We start from the raw sequence: 18,343 nt of genomic DNA on the forward strand, positions 1-18,343 counted from the left end.
GTTCATGTGGCAAGGGGAAGTTTAAACTGCAGGGATGTAAATGATGAATCTCTCCAAAACAACATGTCGTTTAACACATAATGGATTCTACTCGATAAGGATGAGTGGTGACTGTCTGGATCAATACCAGAACTGATAAGAGACTATGGGCCAAACTGGAACCAGGAATTTATTGATTATTGCGTCTGAGGAAAAAAAACACTAGGAAATATGTCACAGATTTACTAGTTTGCCCTATTTAATGTTTTTTTTAAGTATTTAAAACACTGACGTGGAGCATTCATGTATGATCAACATGCTAATTAGTCACTGAGTGATCGTCAGTGAAGCTATCAGACTAACAATGATGTGGCATAATGTTCATCACATGTTTCAACACTTAATCCAACAGAATGAATGAACAGAGTTTAAACAAGATTTATCAAACACACATATTTTTTTACTATCATGTGACATCCTTGTACAGTAGTTTGGTGACCTCTGATCATTTTCAAGATTTTCCTTTTTTAAAATGAGGATCAGTCATTTCAGTTAAATATCTCATGTAGCAGGCGGACAAGTGGTTAGTGCGCAGGTCTCACAGCTAGGAGACCCGAGTTCAATTCCACCCCATCTTGCATCGCATGCATAGGTTTTCCCCGGGTACTCTGGTTTTCTCCCACATTTCAAAAACATGCTAGGTTAATTGGCGACATCATAGGTATGAATGTGAGTGTGAATGGTTGATTCCTAGCTGTGTGGCCTGTACGCTAACCACTGTACCGCCGTGCAGCCCGAAAGACTTTTCAATTATTAAATTACATCACGTCTTTTCATAACACTAACCAATTTTGTCAAGTATAATATAGAATGACATACACTGCAGTTATATACATACAGTGTATAGAATTTCTACATGTGCATTACTGTGAGCAACAAGCAGGCCTTATAAAACAGAAAATGAGCTCCACCTTGTGGAGGTACGTATATCTTATGCAAGCAGCTTTATTTTACAGTACATTCAAATATTTGGTGCAGCAGCGCTGTGCGAAGCCAGCCAAGTAAATGACGCTAAAATGTAGTGCAACATAATACAAAACCAAAAGCATTCACATTCGGGGTGCAGCATAGAAAAGTTTCTATAGTAGTTACATACATTTGAAGTCCATCCAGGATTGTACAATCTTTTATATATTGTGATGCAACGCAAGAAAACATTTATTCATATATTTGCCCCCGTCTTTTTTTTTTCCAGTGTAGTTTGACGGTCCCTGGAGTCCATCAGTGTACAGCCAAAAGTCCAAATGTGAGGAAGAGCAGCAGCATCCTTATGGAGCCTTCAGTAGCTGGTGCTGTGGTATGGAAGACAAATGACAGCAATTACAGGAACAATAGTTGAATAACTTTTGTTAACTGTGCTTTCTATGGTATGCCATTCTAGTTGACTATTCTTTTACTTTGCTACAGTAATGAGTGTATATATAAGATCGATCAAATCTTACCATGTGCAGAGATCTTTGGATCTGAAAAGGAGCCAAATGTTCATCAGTGAGCGAAATCTGTCTGTGGTATGTGCTAACTCTTGTGGAATGTACACACTGACGCACCTTTGATGGTAAAGGTGGTCTCCATGCCTGCATGGATATGGTCAGTCACGTGACAGTGGAGCAGCCACGTTCCTGGATTTCCAGCCACCATCTCCACTGTTTGAAAAGTCCCCGGAAAGAGGTCAAAGACGTCGGCGCGGTGCACGCGGTCAGTCTGTCACAAACAAAACAGCTAATCTTACTGACAACATAAACAAACAAAAGCCGATTTACACAACTTTTGTTTTTGCGTGTATGTGACTCACCTTGTAGGTAAAAGTCTCCGCGTGGAAGTGTACAGTGTGAATGTCCACTTCGTTGCCCATTCCCAGTAAGTACCAGTCCACCTTTTGGCCCTGGGTCATCTCCAGTCCATGTAGGTTACCATACAATTTACCATTGATGCCTGCAATGTATAGAAACACACATATATTAGGTAATATGAGTCTAAATGTGACTATAGGGGTGTTATTTAATCTCAAAAGGGATCTAATAATGTTAGAATTGTAAATGAATAGGTTTTCTATGCTGTAACTATAAGAATATTCAATTTATTAATATTGAATTATACTTTACGGTCAGGTCCGGAAACAATGAACCGCACATCTCTCCATGTCTCACCGTGCATCTTGTTGCTCTCCTCAAAGTCTTCATCCGGTATGAAGTTGTCAGGGTTCTTCCCGATGTATTTTTTTATGTTCTCCTTCAGGTAGTGAGACTGGTTTTCATCATGCACCATAAAAAGCAGAGCGAACTCCTTCTCAACGTCAACCCTCTGTCGGTCGGGCCCCTCGCCCCTAAGAGTCCCACGCCTGCAGACCACCAGCGGGCCCAGAAGACCGCTGTACACATCCTGAAGATACACAAGCAATTGATTTGGCACTGTGTATCAATTGTTTTGTTCTTATACTGCATTTCAAATCCCGTGTGACAGGTAATTGAACAATTACCACCATTATGACACATTATAAACAGTGTGCTTCCTTATATTACTGTATGTAGGCAGCGTCTACCCTGATGAAATCAATGTCTGAGTAGTAGGCATAGGAAATGCAGTTTGGGTCCGACTCCCCTGGTCCGGAGCTTTCAGGTACATCCCACTGCACCATCGTCACATAGCCTGTTAGCACAAACACTCAAAGTCTTATATGTTCTACGGTTAGTTTAACTTGCATTCTTACCAGGGTCCACAGCAATTGAAGCGCCACTGGCTTTAACACCGTGTGCAGAAATGGCATATGGATATCTGGCTTTGTTCTTAAATGTGATCATGATCTGCTCTCCCACCTCCGCCTTGATGACTGGACCTGCATGAGGGAAAAAATGTCAAACTTGCCTATTAAAACAGTAAAAATGGCACCCGAGGGGCTTAGCACATACATTATTTCAGCAAAGTATGTCTTCTCAAAATACAACAATGTTGACATGAAACATGGATATGCTTGAGTTGTTGGTGTACAGCTTGCATAGCAGTTTAGATTTACTCTCCACTGACAATGAGTGGATACACACACCCACTAGTGTCTAAATAGCTGGCAACACAAGTGAGCACCTAGATAATTACTATGTCTTGACTGCATGAGTGCTGATGGTACAGGGGAGCTGTGGTACTGTGACACATAAAAGCAAAGCACGATTCCATCCCTTAACTGGGCTGCTTGGCAGTTTCAATCGTGATAAGGAGTCCAAACGCACATCCAAAATGATCCACCAGTGATAGAGGAGTGGAAGAAGAATCCATTATTGTTATCTGTGCAGTTCTGGTGAATTCCACACCCAAGATGATAAGGCAGTGCTAGATAACAATTGTACTCACAATAAATATTCACACTTTGAACACGATTTGAGGCCTCACGGTGGACGAGTGGTTAGCATGTTCGAGGAGGTGATCTGGGGTCGAATTTCCGCTTGGGCATCTCTGTGTGGACTTTGCATGTTTTCCCACATGCATGTGTGGGTTTCCTCCCACATTCCAAAAACATGCATGTTAGGCCATAGGTATGAATGATTGTTTGTCTATATGTGGCCTATGATTGGCTGGCAACCAGTCCAGGGTGTACCCCATATCTTGCCCAAAGTCAGCTGGGATAGGCTCCAGCAGACCCCCGCAGGTAAGTGAGGATAAGCAGCATAGAAATTATTGTGAGACGTCTTCACTTGTATTGTCAGCTGTTTCAACAATCATAGTTATTTTTAAGATGGTACTGCCTTCCAAGCTGTACACTGATTATTCTAAATCATATAATCATAGTTTTCACCTATGAGCAGTTCACACTTAATACTTACCCAAAATTCCCAAGTGCTGTTGGCTGCCATTCCTTCTCTTCTGAAATCTGAAGGTGTCATCAGAGTATTCTCGATACACTGCCTTCGTGTAGCGGGATCCAATTTTGTTCTGTCCTTTCTCCACAAATATATTGCCTGGACTTGAAAAAAAATGATAGCTTTTCTGTCTATTTACAACAAACTATCAATTTTCTCCCAAATTCCAGGCCCCGCATACCTGTCCTCTAATGTGCTGCCATGTTTCTCCAGCTCCCACTCCCTGTCAGGTGAGTAGTCCCACTCTATTTCTTCAGCGGCGATAAAATACTCAACAGTTTTAGTAGGCGCTGTATGCATGCTCTTCACTTGGTGACCTGGGCAGGACGTCACCCTGTACTGTTGCCTCATTCCGGCTGAGAAGTGGTCTGTTACCCTGCAGCTCACCTCATAAGTGTCTGTCAGAATAGAGAGAAGAAGAAGATGTCTGGGTTCTGTGTAGAAAACTGCTCAGTTGACTCTAACTTATATCTATACATAAAATGTCTAAGGCAATTTCTAGTGAATAGCGTCTCTTTTAACTGTGCTAGGATGACTCCATTGAATCGGTTTAGGATAAAATACCTTCCATACTTGAAATGTCAAACCCTTTCCTTCCTTCAACAGGAATGTTGATAACATATCTGCATGTCAAACATAGTGACCCCTCACAAAACAGGATGCATTGTCCACACGTAACATGACTGACCAGGAGTGTTTGGCTCCATTTCCACAGTAGCAGTGGTGTGAGGGAAGAGGCTGATGGTGTCACGTGTGGTGCCTTGCTTTTTGAAGGTGTTCCCTTGGAAGTAAACACTGTGCATGTCCACCTCAGTTCCGAGACCAAATGTGTACCACATGACTTTATCTCCAGCACACATATCCAATCCTGGAAGGTTCCCGTACATGTAACCGTTTACGGCTGTGGAGATAAAAACGACGTCTCTCATAAGTATGTATGAACACAAAGGAGTTCAGTAAATTTCGTACCGTGCATCTTATTGCTCTCTTGGAAGTCTTCATCGAACATATTTGTGTCCTTGCTGCCAAACATTGCAATGTTGTTCTCAATATACCAGCTCAGGTTTTCATCCATGACAGAAAACAGAAGAAAGAACTCCTTGTCCACACCCTTCTGTAAATGAAGTGCAAACATTGACAATCGTTTTTTTTGGCTTTTTAATGCATGACACTATGTAGGGAGGGGAAAGAGGAAGGGATGATAAATATAATAAAATAAATTAATAAATAAACAAAAAATAAAAGAATAAAGGAAGTGGAAGTAAAAAACACTGTAGTTGGGATAGCAGTGACAATTGGGAAGTAGTAAGACTCAAGTGTGATTATTTAATTTGAGGTATTTTAAAGAATATTTTTCTTTTTTTCTCTCACATACTTTTATTTTTCAATCTCACTGAAACAATACCATAATATTGATGTTTTTTATATCCATGGTAGCTTGTGATGACTGGTGTGGTGACCGTTTAGTTGGAGTGGTTTCTTTCTTTCTTTTGTACTGGACTATGTACGATAGGATGACTAATAATGAACTGGTTGCTCTTGGCATGTAGTTGGATGCCTCAAGCTGGGTGAGGGTGGTTGGATTTGGGGTTTTCATTCTGGTAGACAAGGAATAATATATGTTTTGTTGGGATGAGGTTGGAATCTGGGTGGTTGGGGGGGTGGGACTGGATAAGTCTTGACTTCTTCCCACTCCCTTTCGAACATGTGTACGTTTATATATAATAGGTATTCTTCTTTGTATTGATTTTGGTTGGTTTGTTGTGCTTTGGATGTTTTTCATGTTCTAAATAAAGAAGAAAATATTTTTTGAAGGACCTGCAAAAACCTACTGCCAAAAATCCTTATATGACTTTATATGAGCTTAATTACATTGTGCAGATGTACCTGATGTTACCATGTCATAATATTTAAAGAGAAAACTGCTACATTTTCCCATGAGAGAGCATTATTTCACAATAAGTAACCTGAGTTCCGTTCTCTCCCAGCGTTCCTTTGGCACACACAAGCAGAGGTCCAATTAATCCCGAGTTGGTGTCCTCCACAGGCTCCGTTGCAGAGTAGTACAAGTAAGGGATACATGGAGAATCTGAAGACGACGGACCTTCCAGGACCTGCCATGTGTAGGTAAAGGTTTTCCCCGGAGCGACGGAGGCTCCAGGTTTATCAACACCTTATGCACGGAAAGAAATGCAGTTGTAACACCAGGTAAGCACATTGTTGTTTTTTATGGTTCTCACCATCGTCATAGCTGCTTCCCTGGAAGCGTTTTTCATAGTGAAGGCCATGAGGCTGAATACTATAGTTTCCGGGAGCGTTGTTCTTGAAAATCACTCTGAGGGTGTCTCCCTCCTCCGCTCTCAGGATCGGACCTGAAGACATACAGGACATACACAGGCGGGTGTGAGTAGAAGACAAAATTGGGGAAAAATGTCAATTGAATTTAAACTTTACGGAATTGATACGCCTCACCTAAGATTCCCAGGTGGATAGAATCTGACTGCCGTGTCTTTTGAGTGCTGAAAGTATCATCAGTGTACTCTCTGTATAACACCTTCAAATAACGACCACCAATCTGACCGCCATCTTGACCAAAAAATGTCTCTGATGGACTGGAAACGGGGAATGAAGGAAAAGCGGATGCGGTGTAATTAGCTTGCATTTTGAAAGGTACCTTATACTGGGTTAATGAGTTGTCCTCTCCTATATGGGAAACATACCTGTTAGGCGCAGTCAGGGAAACATTTCGGATAAGATCCCGTTGTGAAGGAGCATAGTCCCACAGCACTTCCTCTGCTGCCACGTAGTAATTCCTGACAACACCGCTCACTGCTGTGGAGCTGACGTCATTGCTGCAGGAATTCACTTGATAAAAGGCCTGCATCCCAGCTGCGAGGAAAGGACACAAACATCTTTTGATTTATTGCGTTACTACAAAAAAACAATTCAGCTTTCTTAATGTCACAAATAATATAAAATGAACGTATGGAAAAGTAGGTATGATACAAGGAAATTGTGACTGTCTCAATCACTTCCCGGTTGGAGGGACTTTGAACAGACTTTCAAGATAAATAGCAAGTCTCTACATGTTTACAGTACAGGCTCAGATGTGGAGAGAAGTTAAAGGTCAGGTACCCTACCCTGCAGGTGGTCATTAACTTGGCATGTCACTAGCCACTTGCCCCTCGCAGTCGGGACCATCTCAGCTGTAGCAAAAGTGGCCGGAAAAAGGCTGAGGACATCTGTTCGATGGCCACGGTCCAGTAAGGTATTCCCGTGGAAAAAGGCTGAGTGAATATCCACCTCGTTACCCATGCCAAACAAATGCCAAGCCACTGCACTGTTCTGGCATAGCTCAACTCCGGGCAGGTTACCAAACATGTAGCCATTGATGGCTATCACACAGGGGAGGACAAGCACAGGTTAGAAGGAAGCAGGAGTTGAAAACGATCTTCCATGTTGTGTTTACCATGCATCAGGTTTGACTCCTCAAAGTCTTCATCCTCAATGACCGAGGGTAGATCCGTGTAGGTCTTAATGTTATCCTCAAGGTACCAGCTCAGGTTCTCATCCACTATGTTAAACATCAGGAAGACATCCTGGTTCACGTCGTTGCGAGCTGTGTCCCCTTCACTAACATCATTCAGGATTCCTGCAGAGTGAAAGATGAGACATGACCATGTTGAAGCCATATTTAGGAACACTTTTTGGCAAAATAGCCAATATCGGACGTCCCTAGTCACAAGTGTGGGCATATAAGGTGCTGATGGGACAGCATGATTATTGTACAGGATGTACTTTAGGTTGGCCACAATAAAAGGCCACTCCAAAATGTGTACTTTAACTGTATTAGGGGGGCTGCACAGCGGACGAGTGGTTAGTACACAGGCTTCACAACTCACAGCCGAGTTCAATTCCACCCTCGGCCATCTCTATGTGGCGTTTGCATGTTCTTCCCGTGCATGTGTGGGTTTTCTCCGGGTACTCCGGTTTCCTCCCACATTCCAAAAACATGCTAGGTTAATTGGCGACTCCAAATTGTCCATAGGTATGAATGTGAGTGTGAATGGTTGTTTGTCTATATGTGCCCTGTGATTGGCTGGCGACCAGTCCAGGGTGTACCCCGCCTCTCGCTCGAAGACAGCTGGGATAGGCTCCAGCACCCCCGCGCGACGCTCGTGAGGATAAGCAGTAGAAAATGAATGAACTGTATTAGGGATGGTGCGGAGGGGTCCAAAAACCAGTTAGTATCTGCTGTGTCCACCATTTTCCTCAAATACCATATACCGCATGTAAGTCACAACATACAGTCCATATACCTTTCTTACACGTAAGCAAGGCCCCTATAAGTCCTGAGGCAATGTCCCTGGGGGCGTCCAAGTGAGAGTGGTAGACCCAAGTCAAACAGTTGGGGTCATCATCAGTGGGGGCAAATTCAGGTCTGACCTCCCACCGGTATGTGTAGCTTCCCCCTGGTGGTACGGAGTCATCCTGCTTTAGCTTACCAGATGTCCCGTCTGGATAAAGCGCTCCTGTGAGGCAGAAGAATATATTTAAATTAAAAGTGGGTTTACTGAACGTATTATTAGTAGTAAAAAAGGTTTAAAAATAAACATGCATTGTATTGAAATTAATGTATGTGTAATGTATACTACTTTTTAATGATAAAATAAAAGTTGGAAAGTTCTAGGAAGGCAGTATTTCTCTGAATTTGCTGCTTTTATTAGAACTTAGTGTCCTCCCACATCCTCAAATTCCTTCCTCTCCTGACCAAAAATGTATCTGCTGCAGCAATACAAAGGAACACAAAATCAAAATCTCAATCCACTGATAAGGTTTGGTACTACACTGCTATTCTTCCTTTTTCTTATCCAGGAAAACACATTCTTAGTTAGCAACATTCCAAAGACAAGGCTCTTCTCCCACTGAGTGGGGGATGGGGGGCCTGTTACATAACAAAAGGCTTCAAAATCCTTTCAGAGATTCACTACATCCCCTTCAAATAATTCAATTCAGGTGTTCCAATAGCTGCACAGGTAAAAGCCCATTTAGATTAAGAATGAGATGAAACTCAAGTTCATATGTGTGTAAAGGCAGGTACTTTTCATACTTTTATCAATCTATTGTACCTTCCAGTAAGAATTCCAATAACTGAACAGTTACCCTCCATGTTCTTCTTATAAAAAACTCCATGGGGATGCATCGAGTAGCTCCTGGATGCAAGGTTTTTCAGGTGGACCACGATAGCTTCGCCAACCTCTGCTCGCAGTATCGGCCCCAGAAAGCCCAACCAGGGTGGTCGGCTGGCTTGTGTTTTGTATGTGGCATCTGTGTATTGTCGGAACATGGCCTTTTTGTATTCTTTGCCGATGCGCTGGGGTCCTCTCTGTAGGAATATTGACGCATGCCTGGAATGGATCAAATAAAAAAATAATATAAGAAGATCATTTTACATTTGGAGAAGCATTGTTTGGTTTCGTTCAGTGTAATTAAGTCAGTCATTTCTCTACCACGCAGGCTGGGGGGTTCACTCCAGTTAATTTCATGTTGGCAGTTGGACATTCGGTTCTGTAGCCACATCTGTAGTTCATCCCCTCACTGTGCCAGGACTGCTCGCTCATGGTGCGGTGAGCATATTTCCCCAGCGGACCGCTCATTCACACAATGGTGGTAAAAAAATAGCTTTAAAGTATAAATCCAATTAATAACTGCTTTGGCTACAATAGAAAAGAAACAAAGCTATTACAATTACATCTGCAATTTTATTTGACATAAATACTCTCAAGAAATTAAAGTTTATTGCTTTTCATATGATGTACTTGCATGTTTATACTAAATAAATAACAAAAAAAATGGTCTTAATAAATGTTGTCAATTACAATAATTTGTCGGACAATTATCGTGCAGCAAAATTTGCTATTGTTGAACAGGACTAAATGTGATTCATCGATGAATTGAGTCTTGAAGCGATTAAAGAAAAGAAGTGATTGCAGCTAAAGAAAGAAGTCCATGTCGTCAAATATGGGAAGTGTGATTGTGTAACTGTGATTGAACACCAGTCAAAAGTTTGACTGGTAGTGTATATGAGTATGTGTGTTTATGTATTATCTTTAGTTTTGTATGAGTGTAAGTGCAATTAGTCAGCAGGATCTATTAAAAAATGTCTACATTGAACAACACATGTGAAGTCAGAGTTGTTTGCCATCAATATGATTAAATTCAAAGGTTGTGATCCATCTTCATTTGTAGTCAGTCACACACTATGGCTCGACAAGAGGAAATGAGTCACGAAGCTTTCCTACTAGACTGGCAAAAGAACTGATAATGTTGCCCAGAGGTCAACAAGATGCTTGCAACACTGTACCCAAAAATATGTTGAGAGACAAAAGCATGTTAGGGTTAAAATAGCTTATGGGGATACAACTGAAGTCTAGTGGTGCAGTTGTCGCTGGCTTCTGCACAAAAAGACCCCGCCCATCCATAAAAACTTCACCTTTAATAATGCTTTGCCCCTAATGGACACCTCCTGCTCTCTGCAGTTGAGTAAAATACTGTATAAGGAAATGCATTTGTGCAAATCCAATAAAGGCCTCTCCTTTAACAAATGCTTTGCCCTAGATACCCACCTGGTACTCTCTGTAGTTGACACTTAGTGACTACATGAGGACATGCATTTGTATAAATCCAATTCATAACCACAATAGATGCCTGGTATTCTCTGAGTTTGGGTAAATTAAATGCCCCCATCCACTTGGTGGAGACATGCATTTAGTAAACAGTAAACACTTTACCCTAATTGTCACTTGACACTAATTGAATGCCCAAGGCCGCAAAAGCAGTAAATGCCTTACCTATTAGCAGTCCAGCACCCTTTGTAGTTAAGTAAACAAACACCCTCAGCCACTATCTGAGGAAGTCCATTTGTGCAAATACATTAATACCTTACCCTTAATAGGCAGCTTGTGTTCTTTGTGGCTAAGTATATAGTAAATGAGTATATGAGAAAATGCATTTGCACAAAGACAGGATATGCTTCCATTTGCCTTTCCCCAAATAATCTTCAGCTAGATAACAATCAGCCACTGTATGAGGAAATGTATTTGCACCAAGACAGTCAACACCTTACCCAGACTAGCAGCCTGACTCCCTCTGTGGTTAAGTAAACACACTTGGACAAAGCTTTATAAAAGTAAACGCTTTAGCCATCTTGTATTCTTTGCAGTTAAATAAATGAATGCTCTTGGCAGGAAATGCATTTGTAGGAAAACAGTAATGTTTCCCCCCAATAAACATATTGTCCCAAGTAGTCACCTGGTACTCTCTGAAGAGGAGTAAATGAATGCCCTTTGCTGCTATATGAGGAAATGTGTTATATTGCTGCAGGTGTGAGTGTTTTATTAGAGTCAATGTTACAGAAATGAGTGGGTAAAGAGTTCAGGCAGTGACAAACAGATTCGGAGTCACTCCTGCCCCACTTAAGAGTATGCATCCTCAGGCTACATGCAACAAAAGACCTCCACTTGGGACCAGATTCTAAGAGAAAGTTTAATAGCTAGAGTACTAAACTAATACAATAACAACTTCACGCTCGAATAGCCTGGACATATTCCTGGATCTTCGTTCATTCTGACGTTTACTTACTCATCATTTGCGATGTCCACGTTGTTGAGCAGGTTTTTTCCACTTGGCGCATAATTCCACACGTCCTCGATGATTGCCACATAATAAACCCTTTCTCGGCCCCACTGACCCTCCACGGACAAGCTGAAGACAAACAACAAACAAGCCATCATCAGGACACTACACATCCCCGCCATGGTCACACGGCTGCCTGAGGGAGGGGATGGGAGACCTCAAAGAAAGAACTCCACGGAACGCTGCAGTAGAAGTGCGCACACCGCACTGTGTGAGCAACAGGTCACTAGAATACGCGCAAAAGGAAGACAGTCAGCCCATTGAAACAGGGAAGCAGAGACCGCCTCCCTGGAATCATGCATTTAAAAACACCCAATCTACTCGCGATAAATATGGCAATTTTGAGATTATGACACGACTGGGAAATCAAAAGTAATTGAGCCAATTACAGTACATGGAAGTGCACTGTCATGAGTTATCTTATTTCCACTTGTAATGATGATGAATAAGCCCAATCAACTTTTCCTTCATATTTAATCTTTTTTATGAATCAATGTACAAAACTACAACCATAATAATATACATATTGCTAAATTAGTACAGTTATTGCATGGGACCACATTAACTAGGTGTACCTAATATCGTGGACAATGGTGCAAGACGTAATGCTGACACCTGCTGGCCACATGTATGCATTGAAATGGCTGTAGTCCGGTTGATTGGAGTCGTTATACATAATCGGCTCATAGTAGATTAGATGTAATTGTCCTGTATTTATGTGAATATGGAATAGTCATCGATTTTTGTTTCTTGGCATCACTACGGTACCCACTTCACATCCTGAGAGAATGCAATTTTTGTTTCCCTTTGCCAATTAGAAGTGCACCTCATAAGAATTACTGGCTACTCTGGGTTAGTTCAGTTTAGTGTCATACTTTGTGTTCTCCGTTTTATTGTAGCATTTGCAAATGTGACTGCATTTCTTCTTTCTACATTACCTGTAATGACGTCACTCAAAAGCTGCAGGGCATCGTGAGCGAGGACGTCGCTGCGGGCTCGACCCACTTCATTTCAAGGAGACGAGATTCCGGGTGATATCTGAAAACGAATGGAACAGAATATCGTACGACATGTAGCAGAAGGTCCGCCATGATGGTCAGCATAAAGTGTACAATGTATTCGCTAGCTCTGAGCTGAGTATAAAATAAAATTAGCTGCTGTGCGTGCACTTTGATGAAATGGCGGAATGTTATTTACTGAACACAATAAATGTAATAAGCAATGTATATGAGCAGCAGTATTACATGTTACAATGCGATGTGTCTGGATTCTGCTGACCATAATGGCAGCCAAACAAGCACAGGGCGTACTACGGAAGTACATATTGAATAGACAGTGCTTTTCAGGTCTTGTGTCCTTGCTTCACTTGGCTGTCACTCAGCAGCAGACAGCCATGGCTGCCCTTAGCAAGCTAACGTACAACTGCTATGAAATCGGCCACACTTGGAGCCCGTCGTGTATGCAGTCCACGGCCGACATAACCAGAGGGGCGCTGGAAGTCTCCTTCAAAATATACGCCCCTCTTTACTTGGTAGGTTACGTTTTGACGTTTTGACCTAGAAGCTAATGCTAATTCTAGACTCGTTAGCCGAGTTGAACTAGTTGTGGGAATTGTCGTAAACTCTGGGTTCGTGGAGGTGTTCAGTAAATGTGATCAAATGTAGCTTCGTGTCTTAATTAGTGTGCTAAACTACACGCTGAGACAGGTTATGTTAATTAGAAGCAACCGTTGAAGTTTGCCTTACAAATCCAGTTTTAAAATTGTCTATAGTGTCATTTACATGTGTAAATAGTCTCTACCTTACAATTAGCCATGCACAGACCATGATCACAGCCAAGGGTTATATATACGTAGAGAAATCCTAAACATTTCTCGACTCAGGTCCAATCCATGGCTTTGTACTGACAGTCATCTCTTTCACCCACAGATAGCTGCTATTCTTAGGAGAAGGAAGAAGGATTACTACTTAAAAAGGCTTCTCCCTGAGATCTTACAGTCTACCTCTTTCCTCACGGCCAATGCAGCCCTCTACATATTCTTCTTCTGCGTTCTACGGTCAGTTTCATATGTGCCGCTCATCACCTGACGATTGCACATTTTTCTTGTCACTTTTGTTTCCTTATTCAAGAAAGAAATCTACAAAGTCATGCTGCACGGAGAGTTTATTAAATCACATATTAAACCAGTGTGACCACTTGTGAATATCCAATAGATTTGTTGGTAGTCTTGCAAATTTAGTCCATGCTCCCCTTTATTGACAACCACAACTTGTTGAAACTTCACTAACAAAATGAACAAATAGGCTTAAGACATGCCCCTGACAACAAACAGCAATTGCAGGTGACATGTGACTTAAGAAAATAACTGATGGGTTTCATGATTGTAAATATTCTCATCCATCTAGTTCATTGTATTCTAAGGGCATTCAATTAATTGCAACTGGACTGTTCAGCTTATCTTAGAAGACATTTCACCTCTCCGGCTTCATATCAAATCTTATATACCCTCTAAAGGAGGAGGCAGATCTAGACAGGAATGGTTGGCTCTCGTGGTGTCAACGTGACGATTGTTGTTGGTCATGGACCCACCTGAAACAAGGTGGCTGTGCCTTGTTTATTTGTTAGAGCTCATGAAGCCTGCTTGTAAGAAAACCTGAACAGTCCAGTCTTTCATGCAAATATCGGGTCTATGAGTAAAAGTCATGTTTTTGCAAAAAATGTGATGTTCCAATTGAATGTATTTCCATTGAAGGAAACTACTGGGAGGGTTTTATTCATGGTCTATTGGGTTTGGCTCAGCATTGCCCGCCTCCTATATTGCCATCCTCCTGGAACGTAAGAGCAGGTGAGATTTCTGCTTCTTTTCTTACTACTGTTACCACAATATCACACCCTCCTTTGCAGTGGTAATTGTCTATGTCCTAATGTGTCTTGACATATTCTCCTTTCAGGAGAGGACTTCTCACAATATACATGACAAACCTTGTAAGTGCTGTGGCTGTTCACGAAACAATGCTTTCATACACAACTGCAGGGAGTGCCAGGTCTTTTATCTGTACAAATGCTTGTGAATGTAACTGCCCCACACTTCTGTATTTGTGCATGAATTCATTCCGTAGTTCTGCTAAATATGGTGTCACTGGTCTGTTGGCAGGCCACCGAGACCCTGTTCCGCATGGCAGTGACACGAGGCATCATCAAACCTATTAAACATGGCGAGGTAAGATAATTTGTTGCCTCAGCATGTTTCCCGACATTCTTCCACCTGCTTTCCCCTTTTGTTCCCTTTAGGTGCTCCTGTTCTGTATAACGGCATCGCTCTACATGTTCCTCTTCAGGTGGGCTCGTCCTCGTGATTGTACGAAATGTCTTCAGATAGATCAAGATGGTTATTGAAGTGACATGTTGTGTCATCCTGCAGGAGTAAAGATGGTCTTAAAGGCTTTGCATTCTCGGCACTGAAGTAAGTGACTCTGCTTCTGGTTTGCTACAGGCTCTACCAGACTCGGCTACATATATATGACATGCTTTTTCTCCTGCTGTAGGTTCATCATCGGCAAGGAAGAGATCCCATCTCACTCTGTTACAGCTGAGCCTGTTGGCACAAGGCCTCGAGAGGGGCAAGCCACAGCAGAGTTGGGCGCTTCACATGGATCAGTGACACGGCAAGAGTCAAGGAGGAGCAAATCTTTGTTGGCCTACACTAAGGGACTGCTGGAGTCAATGTAAGGGTACACGAACACAATTACACTCAATGGCATGTGCAGAAAGACCTTTAAACCCCCCCCAACAATTTCTTCACTATGTGCAGTAATTACATGTGGCTGCGCTTTTTATTCTACTTGTAATGGAAAACATTGTAGGTTTTGTATTTAATTTATGCATTTATTTATATTTTTCTGTAATAATACAGATGCAAAAGGGGTCCAAGGCACAGATGTTGTAAACATCATCAGGACAACTGCATTTCCTACTGCATTAAAGTAAGTCACCAAACTCACTTATTTTTCATGTGACGACATATTGTATTATATTTCCTGCACATTTATTTTTGCTCAGGGTTTTGTGAGGATGTTCAGCATTGGCTACTTGATTCAGTGTTGCCTTAAAGTGCCGTCAGCGTTCCGGCAGCTCTTCTCGAAACCCTCGAGACTCCCGTCCCTCTTCTACAACAAAGACAACTTCCAGCTGGGCGCCTTTTTGGGCTCTTTTGTCAGCATCTACAAGGTATTTGGATTCATTTATTTTTGTTGTAGTACGTTCCAGGGTAAGATGTGTGTCTTTTCTTTTCACACAGGGAACAAGCTGCTTGCTTCGCTGGTTGCGGGATATCGACGATGAGCTGCACGCTCTAGTTGCTGGTAAATTGACGCAGAGGACAGAGTCACATTACAAAAACTGTGTCCTGATTTTATCATAGCTAGTGTTTTTCTTCTTTGCTAGGCTCCCTTGCCGGCTTATCCATGTTCTTCTACAAGAGCACTTCAATATCCATGTATCTCTTCTCTAAGTTGGTGGAGGTAAAGGAAATCTTTCAATTTATTTTTGTTGCAACATTTACTTGTACATACAGTTTTTGTGCTCAGATGGTACACCACATCGGATTTAGTCCCGGCCATTTATTACATGGCAAAGCACTTTTTTATTAAACACTAGACATGAGCTCTTCTATTATGCAGTTGTGTCATCACCTCTTTTTGGCCTCCAATAGACACATGAATACGTCTTTGGGATCGAGCGGGGTTTGAAAAACAAAAAAAAAAAACTAAACAAATATGTCTTTGGTAGTTCTGCTTCCAGTGTGCAGTGGAAAAAGCTTGTACATGTTCCAATGACATTCATGTTGTTAACATGCCACATCACTCTACATTTGTGTGTTTGTCTTCAGCTTATCTGTTGTGTCGAGTTTATTATTAACGACATGAGTGATACATTCTCTCTCCTCAGACCTTGTACTTCAAGGGCATCGAGGCAGGCCACTTCCCTTACTTTCCACAAGCGGACACAGTCCTCTACGCCATCTCAACTGCCATCTGTTTTCAAGCTGTGAGTCAAAAACAAGAAAACAGACCCATATGTGATAATATAAATATTTCTTATGTAATATGCAAGGCTATAATGTACTCATTATTTCAATAGGCTGTTATGGAGGTCCAGAACCTACGACCTACATACTGGAAGTTTCTTCTGCGTCTCACTAAGGGCAGGTCAGACCGATTTGTTCATTGATTCATTGCTTTACACTGAGCAGTAAATGCTGAACATACAAGATTGCTAAAGCTGCTGTGCAGTTGTGTTCTTACAAATGTAACTTTCTGTTTTGTGCTCTGCAGGTTTGCTCTGATGAACCGGCAGCTGTTGGATGTTTTCGGCACCCAGGCCTCCAGGGACTTTCAGGGTTTTGTGCCCAAACTGGACCCGCGTTACGTCACAGTGCACAGCCAAACGACACTTCCACAAGGGGGTGACATCCAGCTTTTATGATGTGGGATAAAATGATGATTTTTAGTTAAGAGCTGTTTTATTTGGAGGTTATCTAAACAGAGAGGTGTAATGCCTATGACGGCCTTCTGCTACTCTGAGCAACTGAAAATCTGCAGCAACCTTCATGCATTTGTCGATTGTGTGTAGCCTTTTGTTTGTTTTTGCAAGGTACAGATGATGTCACCAAATGACTTTACCTACCTTGTAGCATTCCAACACATCTTTCTTTCTCAGGTTTCCAATAACACTACATTTACTTATTTTAGATGTGTGTTTTGACTGTGAAACTAATGTGGTGAAGTTACAATAATGTTTTAGATCCTCAACTATCCACAGGTTGACAACACATTGATGGTGTACAACGGGTTTGGGTTGATTACATTCATTGGTTCAGTTTCAAATGCATTGGTTTACTTTCAATGGGCACAATTTGACTGCAAAGCCACTGAAATTGTATTTGGAAATTGTTTTAACATGTGAACTGTGTGCCAGAGAATATAGAATAGACCTTAATATTTGAGGCACTGTTGAATTAGTAGTTCTGATAATCATAGTAATTCTGTTTCACAAAACAATAACGGAAAAATTAAAAAGTTGATTTTAACAGTAAGATCAAACACAAATTTCAACATGTCCAAGTGTGGGTATTGTCTGAGTTCACAGCACAGTTAAATGTTTGTCTCACCTCTTTACCGTCTGTCATGTTTGTTGAAAGTCAGTTTACAGCAATTGATGATTTTACACAATAACACATTTACAACTTAAATAAAGTTAACAGCTTGTGCCAAAAATCATTTTAACATATCCTTTGTTTTATTTTCAGTGGACCATAATTGGTCATGCTTGTTCAGAGTTGATTCTTGATCATTTTCATCTGGCACTCCAAACACAGCTTTGGACACACATGACCTTAGAGAATTCACTAGACAGAAATGCTTTAAATATATATGTATTAACCAAATCTATGTTACATATTATCACACTAATGCGATTTCCTGAAAATGTATTTGATTTATGTTGACGTATTAAAATATTTTTGACTAATATAGAATATGCTGGTTTAATTTATTTTAGATATTGTGTTTTTATATACATAATTTAGTGTTAATTTGTTTTCTTCAGGTTTATTATTTGATAATACAATAGAAAGTCCAAACGTATTTTTTTCAACTTACAGAAATGCAACACTGCGTGTACTCCTGAAGGGCAGGAATGACTTTATAGTGCGTTGCATGAAACGGAAGTGAATTTTCACTATTCAGAATAAGAACGTGATT

The 18,343-nt window shown here is 41.3% G+C and overlaps 2 protein-coding genes across 3 annotated transcripts; one reads left to right on the forward strand and one right to left on the reverse strand.

The window, feature by feature from the left end:
- Positions 1-110: 110 nt before the first annotated feature.
- Positions 111-11,753, reverse strand: hephl1b (hephaestin-like 1b). 2 transcript variants are annotated; one of them, XM_058087962.2, is made up of 20 exons: positions 11,529-11,753; positions 9,051-9,295; positions 8,207-8,419; positions 7,357-7,539; positions 7,028-7,282; positions 6,608-6,776; positions 6,360-6,499; positions 6,128-6,259; positions 5,855-6,060; positions 4,857-4,998; positions 4,576-4,788; positions 4,069-4,285; positions 3,852-3,991; positions 2,747-2,872; positions 2,579-2,685; positions 2,187-2,418; positions 1,832-1,971; positions 1,587-1,740; positions 1,482-1,502; positions 111-1,331 (listed from the first exon to the last, which is right to left on the reverse strand). In XM_058087962.2, exons 1-20 carry the CDS (start codon positions 11,702-11,704, stop codon positions 1,261-1,263), a joined length of 3,282 nt encoding a protein of 1,093 aa, XP_057943945.2. In that variant the 5' UTR covers positions 11,705-11,753; the 3' UTR covers positions 111-1,260. The 2 variants fall into 2 exon arrangements, with proteins under 2 accessions (XP_057943945.2, XP_057943944.2); XM_058087961.2 differs by having other exon boundaries at positions 113-1,331; positions 4,857-5,001.
- Positions 11,754-12,933: 1,180 nt separating this feature from the next.
- Positions 12,934-18,119, forward strand: tmem135 (transmembrane protein 135). The gene is made up of 15 exons (XM_058087054.2): positions 12,934-13,113; positions 13,511-13,638; positions 14,335-14,427; positions 14,534-14,567; positions 14,737-14,802; positions 14,874-14,920; positions 15,004-15,045; positions 15,128-15,307; positions 15,496-15,565; positions 15,642-15,809; positions 15,880-15,943; positions 16,026-16,102; positions 16,530-16,628; positions 16,722-16,789; positions 16,916-18,119. Exons 1-15 carry the CDS (start codon positions 12,976-12,978, stop codon positions 17,064-17,066), a joined length of 1,425 nt encoding a protein of 474 aa, XP_057943037.2. The 5' UTR covers positions 12,934-12,975; the 3' UTR covers positions 17,067-18,119.
- Positions 18,120-18,343: the final 224 nt, after the last annotated feature.

This window comes from Doryrhamphus excisus, linkage group LG21, assembly GCF_037039965.1.
Source record: "Doryrhamphus excisus strain RoL-2023G ecotype Guam linkage group LG21, RoL_Dexc_Guam_v1.1, whole genome shotgun sequence".
Lineage (NCBI taxonomy): Eukaryota > Metazoa > Chordata > Actinopteri > Syngnathiformes > Syngnathidae > Doryrhamphus > Doryrhamphus excisus.

Bases quoted from the DNA above. Each gene is read 5' to 3' on its own strand.
- hephl1b (XM_058087961.2), bottom strand. From the start codon at position 11,704: ATGGCGGGGATGTGTAGTGTCCTGATGATGGCTTGTTTGTTGTTTGTC. The intron at 7,283-7,356 runs GTAAACACAACA...CCTGTGTGATAG, and splicing joins GGAGTCAAACCTGATGCATG to CCATCAATGGCTACATGTTT. The intron at 2,686-2,746 runs GTAAGAATGCAA...TTGTGCTAACAG, and splicing joins TTCAATTGCTGTGGACCCTG to GCTATGTGACGATGGTGCAG.
- tmem135 (XM_058087054.2), top strand. From the start codon at position 12,976: ATGGCTGCCCTTAGCAAGCTAACGTACAACTGCTATGAAATCGGCCAC. The intron at 15,308-15,495 runs GTAAGGGTACAC...GTAATAATACAG, and splicing joins AAGGGACTGCTGGAGTCAAT to ATGCAAAAGGGGTCCAAGGC. The intron at 15,566-15,641 runs GTAAGTCACCAA...ATTTTTGCTCAG, and splicing joins GCATTTCCTACTGCATTAAA to GGTTTTGTGAGGATGTTCAG.